Source organism: Vipera ursinii (genome assembly GCF_947247035.1).
Source record: "Vipera ursinii genome assembly, chromosome: 2".
NCBI lineage: Eukaryota > Metazoa > Chordata > Lepidosauria > Squamata > Viperidae > Vipera > Vipera ursinii.
In genome coordinates this window covers 45453181-45461728 of record NC_139513.1, presented here as the reverse complement: position 1 = coordinate 45461728, position 8548 = coordinate 45453181, and the positions used below count along the sequence as shown (strand labels likewise).

At 41.9% G+C, this 8548-nt stretch overlaps 1 protein-coding gene across 2 annotated transcripts; it reads right to left on the bottom strand.

Moving 5' to 3' along the window:
- Positions 1-2549: 2549 nt before the first annotated feature.
- On the bottom strand, positions 2550-8180 carry BHLHE40 (basic helix-loop-helix family member e40). Of its 2 annotated transcripts, XM_083356622.1 has the most exons (5): positions 7746-8180; positions 7471-7540; positions 6871-6978; positions 5990-6113; positions 2552-4631 (listed from the first exon to the last, which is right to left on the bottom strand). In XM_083356622.1, the coding sequence occupies exons 1-5, from the start codon at positions 7835-7837 to the stop codon at positions 3772-3774; spliced, it is 1254 nt and encodes a 417-aa protein (XP_083212748.1). In that variant the 5' UTR covers positions 7838-8180; the 3' UTR covers positions 2552-3771. The 2 variants fall into 2 exon arrangements, with proteins under 2 accessions (XP_083212749.1, XP_083212748.1); XM_083356623.1 differs by lacking the exons at positions 7471-7540; positions 7746-8180 and adding an exon at positions 7080-7360 and having other exon boundaries at positions 2550-4631; positions 6871-7010.
- Between the last annotated feature and the right edge of the window lie 368 nt (positions 8181-8548).

The following is an 8548-nucleotide window of genomic DNA, read 5'->3' as shown; positions in this document are numbered from 1 at the left end:
CATTTCAGAAGTGGTTTGCCATTGCTTCCTTCTTAGGGCTGAGAGAGTGTGACTGGTCGATGATCACCCAGCAGGCATTGTGTCTAAGGTGGAATTTACACCTCTAACCTGAACCACTACACCAAATTCTCTCTCTCTTAATAGAATATAAGAAAAGAAAAGAAAATATAAGAGCATCAAACTGTTTGGAGTTACCATATAGATTTCAATTCTGAATGTGATTTGAGTGAATGGTGAAATATTTAGAGGTGAGCCAATGGAAAAATTGGCTTGCCGTTGAGGTAAGCTAGGAAGATCCGCTGAGGTGATTGCTCTGCAAGCAGTAGCTTGTCCTGTTGTAGTTCAGTGGCGCCACTATTTGGCACAGAGGGTGATGGGCTCTGCCTTTTGTTCCTTCTGAAGTGCCTTTGCCTTTCCTTCACATTTAGAAGAAGGACATGCCTTTAAGGCAAAAATGATATACTGGGCAGTTCCAGGGCCACATACATTCATTCTGAAGGGATAATGAAGGTAAAAACAGGACAACCCCTTGTATTTCACCAAAAAAAGAAAAGCGGCAATGCAAAAAAGATAGTCAAGAGGTATGTAACATAAATGGATACATGCGAATTTAGAAATAATTACAATTTAAATAGAAATATAATAGTGAAAATAGTCACCCAGCCCAATCTGTCTTTCAGGTGCCAAAATCTCATGAGCAATTTCTTATGCCACTTGAGTATTCATGAGACTTAGTTTGGAGCTCCCTTTAGAAAGACTGTTCCTTGTTTGTTCTTTTTTTTTTTAAAGGGAGGGAGATGATACTGTATCTGATATGTAGCTGGCCAAATATTTCAGTCATCCTTGAAGGTCATCTTTTGGGATCTTTTGACAACTATAATTAGATATCTGGTAACAAGGGTGAGGGCCCCAATGGCCCCAGCTTATGGAATTACGTCAACAAGACATGCCAGGTGTCCATATTAATCACCTGACATCATCCTAAGATCTTCTTCTTTCAGGTGAATCTTGAGACATCTAAAATAATGTCTCATTACATGGGGATAGTACTTGTAATCTCATCCTGGGATATTACTTGTTAATCTTTTTTTTAAAAGAATGGCTTTTCCCATTTTACCTAGCTTTGTAATTGGCCCAAGAATATTCGTTATCACATGAAATAAAAACAAAATAATGCATAGAAAATGAGGCCATTGTAACCCCATGTCTTTCATTTTTTAAAAAAAGTGAGTAGGGAGGGACATGATACATTCTCCCAATAGCACTAGAGAGCCACATGGGGAAACTGATATGTAGTCCTTTTGATAGTATAAGAACACCAATTCCCATCTTATCACTTCAACTGACCTCTTGTTCCACTTAATTCAGTGGCCTTAAACTCAAGTTAAGTTGCTTTTCTATTTCTCTACAAGTACCTCTATCTTAGATACTTCAGTCTTATTATTACAATCAACAGGTTCTTCCGACAAAGAGGAACAAGAACTCAAGTTCCACAGGAAAATAATTTTATTCAGTATTTTTTAAACAACTACTTAACTTTTACTCTTGATAAAAATATTTACACTCTACCCACCTTCAAGAAGGTTCCAAAAATATAAACAGTCTATTTCTCCTGAGAGGAAGAACAAGGCATTCCCCTCTTTAAAAGAAAAGAAAAAAACACAATAGGAATACATTCATATTTCCCACTTTCTTTGAACTTAAGTAGTTGTACAAATAATAGACTTCTGAAACATAGAATATGCATATGTACACATTTATAATAGATTTTTGCAAAGAAAGGCAACAACTGTGTACAAAAAATGTGGTTTTTCAAACCAACAATAAAATATAAATGGTCAAACACAACCTGTAATTGAGCATAGTGCATTCTAGCAGTTGGTGCAATAATATAATCAGAGGACAGTACGGCATTTTTCAAAACAAATTATTAATACCACCATTTGACCTGATCTTTCAAAACTTTAATATTTGGAATCGTGGCGGATTGTTCATTGCTGCAAGATTCATTCCATCTAGGGTCAATTTACATGTTGGCAGTTTTTCTATTGTGCTGTGTTGCTCTGCTGTCCATCTTCCAGGAAAAGGCAGGCATCTCCTTTGCACTGTCATGCTCCAGCAAACAAGATGACAAGCAGGAGGCAAAGACCACAATCCATGACTCACAATTCTTCCCTGGGAGTGGCTGTGGTTCTTATGCTGCAAGATGAAGCCCCAGAATATCACATCTGGTCTCTAACCTAAAATCAGACCACATGCTTTTTTTTAACCACATAAGGAAGAGGTGCTTCCTCCTTACCAAGAGATTATTGCTCATCTGCTTCTTACAAGCTCTAATCCAATTTCAAGAACCAACCTTGGCAGGAAATTGTCTTTTCAAAAGTGTTTCACTCAACTTATGCAGAGGGAAGGACTCTTCTAACTTATATTCTTCTTGCCCTAGCCAGAAACTTGTTTAGTTTTGCTAGAGCATTTCTGTACTGCCCCAATTGGATGAGTATGGGTGGGAAAATACGCTGTACTCTCTCTCTCTCTCTCCTCTCTCTCTCTCTCTCTCTCTCTCTCTCTCTCTCTCTCTCTCTCTCTCTCTCTCTCTCTCTCTCTCTCTCTCTCTCTCTCTCATCAGCTCCCACTTTAGTTTATACTATAACTAAGAAAACTGTCTCTGGTTCTAACTATAAAATGCTACAGTCAGATCCTTGCAGGTCTAGGAAGAAGATGCTGAAAGGATAGGTTTGAAATGGCTCTGGATTTCCATAACATGGTCATGTGAGGGACTACTACGGGTTATCTCAAAATATTCCAAATAAGGCCTCTGTTGTGTCAAATTATAATGTGTTTTATGGTGTTGATTTAGATACCAATTTATGCTGGTTTTGACAAGAATAAAGCTATATATGTTCAACTACGGGTAAGGAACCACTTTAAAATAGAAAATATTTTCAATTATTTTCAGGTAGTACAACACTTGGGGGAAAAACTGAGAACCAGGCAGATAAAAGGATTCTACTAATACTTCACAACACACCTGGATCCAGAGTAACAGCCATTCCAATGTCAAGCTAATGACACTTTATGTTAGTCAGAGGTGGACCAATATCTAATTATTGATAGCCAATGTCCTTTCCTTGCGAATAGTTTTTTGTCAGAAATTAAGAAAAACAATGTCTATAATACGGAAAAGGAGGCATATGGTCTGTTTTTTTCAAAATGGCCTCCTCAGAGCAGTACCTATCAAGCAGCTCAAACTAAACAAAACTTCCAGATAGCATTTGGGGGAAATGGAGATTTTGTTGAGCTGAAATAGGCAAGAAACTAGATTCAACATCTCCCTGAATGACTTCCTATGCTTTAGCCAATGACTGCTACCCGAAGGATTCATCTATCTGGATGTTAAGACCTCAGATATCAGTGATGCCAGAAAGCTAGGGAAGCCATTGTACCTAATTCTGAATTTTTGATTCTCGAGATCATTACCTCATCAGACACACCAGGTTTTTCTTTCTGCACTCTCTCTAAATCGGTTTAATCTTTTGGTTTTCTTTCACAACTGCAAAGTATAATCCTAGCTGATTTAAGGTCTCTCAGATAGCTGAAAGGTAAAAGCATATCCAAAGATTACTTTAATGTAACAATCACACACACACACCTCTCCTCTTTTTCGCTAACTAGGACTCGGGCATGTAGCCGCCCACACACATGGTTTAGAATGGGGAGAAATCCAAAATAATTTCAAACTCAGCCAAACAGAACAAGAGAGGCCCTCCTTGTTTAGTCTTTGGTTTCCAGATCCAAAGGAGACATCTGCTTCAAAGCTTGAAGAAGAGCCGTAGAGTCCATGGGGGAATGGGACGGTATAGGCGAAGGGAGTCGGTGAGGCAATAGCAAAGGAGAAGACATTCTCTCTGGGTTCATCAACCCTGAAAGTGCTGCAGTGGACGTTGGGAGGCTTGGATATAAGATAGGCACAGAGGCCGGATACCAACACTTCTCCAACATAGGCAGGTAGGCTGTTGCCGAGGGAGGGAAAACATAAAAAGGCAAACAAAGGGGAGACTGGTGGGGATGCGGACCTAAGAAGCTGTTGGAGGAAGAGCCAAGCGCATTATTACTAAAATGGTCTTCATCCTCTGACATGTCCATCCTGGTCCGTTTTGCTGGTGGATCCTCGTTTTCTTGTTTAATAGAAGGGATTCTCTCTTGGGCAGTGTATTTCAGCTCCGTGTCCTTTTTAAAATACTGTGGATCAGATTTAGAGTCACTTTTTTCTAGCTCACCTCCATATCCACTGTCTGTGTCTGTGTCACTACCACTCTGCTCTCCACTGGAGTGGGCAAAAGTCCTCTGAATCACAGGCACACAGTTTTTCCCATGTGCCTCAGCGGCTTTGGTCAGAGATGGATTTTTATCCTTCAGATCTGCAAGCTTTGGGGTAGCGTCTACAGGCTTTCGGCTGATTCCACTCTGCAGAGCTTCTGCCATTCTGTGAAGGTGGCTCACGAACTGAGATGATTTCAGATCCTTGGCATTTTCGTGCTTGGCCAGGTATTGTAACACTTCTTTGGTACACATCTGGAACCCAGACCGAAATATCTCCTGGCTAGATTCAAGACTCCGTGGTGGCAGCTCATCTGAAGAGACATTAGTCACAAATTAATCTGATATACCAAAAAGGTTCAGTGAACATGAGAATGTCATGCACTCCTAAGAAACTATATCTACTGAAAAGCCATTAAGTCACCCCAGTTTCCTTCCAGGTTAAGTGTGCATATGGGAACTGCTTCAGAAAGAAACTTCGCTATAATGGATTAATTTATCTGAGTGTCTCAGGGTGAAATCCGGGTTTTACTGTACTTAAATAAAAAAGATATCATTTCAATAGAATGTTAAAATCCAGGTTTGGAATAAGGGAGAAGCAGCTGAATGACATTGGTTCTTTATCAAAGTAAGTCTCCAGTTAACAGTTAATCTTTTTTAATGACTGGGGACCCGAAATATCAGAGGAGACCTCAAAGTACTACAGGCTTCAGTGAGAGCAGGCACAAATCAACTGAATTACATGAGAAAGAGCTTCTTACACTAACCCTGTGTAATTGCATATTTTGCTTAATGTTTAAATGTTTAGATTATTTCATTAGATGGATCCACCCCTTCATATGGCCTTTCCTCCACATTCCTGGAGCTCATTCACAATACCATGAGAAAGGGCTATCAAAATATTGCTAGTCATCCATGTAGTGAGAGACAGCAGGGCGCTGTCTTGACCCAGGAAGTCAATACTTCAGAATATTCCCCTTTCCCCAATTCCTACAGTATTACCTCTGTCTACCTTGTTGTTACATCTAGAACATCTTACATGAGGAATTACCACTGTTAATGCAGACAGTCCCTTTATGCTACTGATAGTAGTATCCAACCAAAGGGCTCCTCCAGTTATAGAAGAAAACACTGGATCGAAATGTAATTTAAACTTGAAAGCAGTTGTCCTCAACTTGATGTTTTCTCAATTAACTGGGGCTGCAACTTCCAATGTACATAAAACTCTGGAAACTACCACAACACATTTGGAGGACTGCTTTAAAGGACAACAGAATATGGCTCGAAGAAGCAGACTTAAAGAAATAAGAGAAGAACTTCTTGGCAATTTGGAACTGCAACAACTAATCCAGATTTCTAGGCTGCTGGAATATTATATAAGAAAAAGTCATTTTGATCTACAGATGATACATGGCTCAGCAGCCCAATCTTTTTTTAAAAAAAGCGTTCGGAACTTAAATAAAGAACTCACCCTGACTGAAAAGAACATAAGTTCAAGATGAAAGGGAGAAAGCTGCCAAGTTTTATATTTCTTTTAAAAAACGAGGCAAGGATAAATTAAAGAAGCTTTACAGTGAGAAGTTTATTGTAACGAGCAGAGGTATGTTTTAATGGAGAATTTAGATCTGAAAGGCATCCATGACTATAGAAAAGGTGTTAAACATGTACTCACCAGCATGTAAACCTTTTTGGAGAGCTATGATCTGCTGCTGCTGCTGTTCAATGAGACCGGTTAATGCTTTGACATGCTTCAAGGTAAGTTCAAGAACAACAGCTTTTTCTAAGTGTCCTAAAGTCTGAAAACAGGAAAGGAGTGAGTTGGTTAGCTGAAGGAAACAGAATGTAGGGAGCAATACGTGCTGGCAAAGTATGGGAGGAAATGGGCAGGGACTGAATTAAACACAGCATAATGTTCCTAATGAAACCCACTTTTATTCTGATGAAAAGCTACTTAAATCTATCCTGTGAATTAGTAACAGAAGTTACAGTCATGTCTATATATTTCAGGTTAAAAAAAACCCTGGAAGGAATAAAACTATTTTATATAACTAAAGAGAAAGTGCTTTTTTAAAAAGTTCCCAAATAAGGATTCATTTTTCAAATGGAAACTGGATCATTTAAGTAACATTTTCCTTATTTTTTTTAAAGTATGCAGGCATTGATTGCAGTCCTATTTTATCAGAAGAAACAGGAAACTTTGATTTTAAAAGTTCTGGAGTATTGTGATAAATTAGAACATGGAATTTGAAGCAACAATAACATAGGAAAAAGGGTGAAATCAAAGCTACCCCATCGTTCCAAAATAAACTGTGGCCTCCTGTCAGATTTAAGGTATTGTATACTCCGAATCTCACTTGCAAGTTCTTCAGAATTACAAGACCAAATACTGATAAGAAGCACAAAGCTGCACAGCTACCCAGACGCAGCCCTTTTCACTTTCATCCGAAGTGACCAAGCAATCCTCTAGATGGCGCTTTTATCCATACAAAAATCCATTCAGCCTAACCTCTGAAAAGGAAGACAAGTCTGGCCAGTGGCCAGATTTTTACTTACTGTAAGTTTGAGATGTTCTGGTAAAAGATCTTTCAGCTGGGCAATGCATTCATTAATCCTATCACGCCTTTTCTTCTCAATCAGCCTGTGAGGCAACTTGTAAGTCTCCTGAAAGGAAAAAAAGGGGAAGGGGGAAAAAACTGGTTTAGAACATCTGTTTCTGAACCAAAGCTGAATTTGAAGGGAAAAAGGGGAAGGGGGAAAGAAACCTGGTTTAGAACATCTGTTTCTGAACCAAAGCTGAATTTGAATGAAAGGAGATAGAACCATTTTCGTTGCAACAGGAAAAAAAAACTCCTGAACCAAAATACTTCCGGGAGATCATTACCAGGAAAAAAAATACTTTAGGCAACACTTCTAATCAAATAGGTTTTCGTAGTACACCCTAATAATTTTATCCTCCAAACACCACTATTCTGTAGCCCCTAAACTTTCGCATTCTGCTCCCAAAGCCAGGGGTCTTCTTCTAAAAGAAAGCCTCAAACGCTTTTAAAGTTGGAAGCCCAAGTCTTCACTTAAAAAGGGAGCAACGCCATTCACCCAAGAAGAACCCGAAGCAAAAAAAATAAAAAATAAAAATAAAAATGCAATTGCACTTACCTTGCTGTCGTCCCCTCTTTTTAACCCTCTCCTGGGCTTGTAAACTTGATACATATGAGCAAAGTCCAACCTGTTGATGACAACAAGAAGAAGAAGATAATTGTTATATATATATATATATAACCCTAACCCTAAGCCTTCCCTTAGACGGCTAGCGCAGGCGTCGCTGTCCTCCTCCCCAAGGAAGGTCTTCGAGGCCAACGCCGGGCAGTTCAGTCGGGGCGATTTCCCCGTGAAAAAGCAACGCCCGTCAGCCCTTCGGCGCGCTCTCTTACCCGGACATGTCCCCGCCGTCGAGCGCAGCCAGTTTGCCCAGACAAGCGGGAGGAGGAGGAGGAGGAGGCTGAGCGCTGGTGATCCTTTCCATGGGCTTTCGGCTTCTCCGAAGGCTCGCTTTGGCACCTGGCCGGCCGGAATAGCCCTTCCACACTCCAGGCGAAGCCAAGGAGAGACCCGTCCCAGGAGCCGCCGCGCGGGCTCGAGCAGGCGACGACGCCGAGGGCTGCGCCGAGCGAAGTCAAGTTTAGCAGCGGCGGCGGCGGCGGCGGCTGCTGCGGCTGCTCATGTCCTCCCCGGCTACCTGGGAGCGGCGGGCTTGCAAAGGGGCGCCCTTGCGCCGGCGAGCTGAGGAGTAATTGGAAGGCTGCAGGCTGGGTTAAATGTGAGCGAGGGGGCGGAGGGGAGCGACGCGTTTTTACCCTGTGACTCCAGGCACGTCTGGCTGTGCTACCGGAGGGAGGGAGGGAGGGAGGGAGGGACGGACCAGCCTCGCCTCTCCCTCCCTCCATCACATGAGCCTCACGTGTTGGCCAACGCTCCAGCCTCTCGGTTTCCCGGCCACACAAGCAGGCAGGGGCGGAAGGGTGGCCGGGGGGGTGGGTGGGTGGAGAGAAGCGGCTGCCGCTGATGTCGAAACGTGATGGGGCGATCCCTCTCTCTCTCTCTCTCTCTCTCTCTCTCTCTCTCTTTCTCTCCCTCCCTCCCTCCCTCCCTCTCCCTCCCTCCCTCCCTCTCTCTCTCTCTCTCTCTCTCCCTCCCTCCCTCTCTCTCCCTCCCTCTCTCTCCCTCCCTCCCTCTC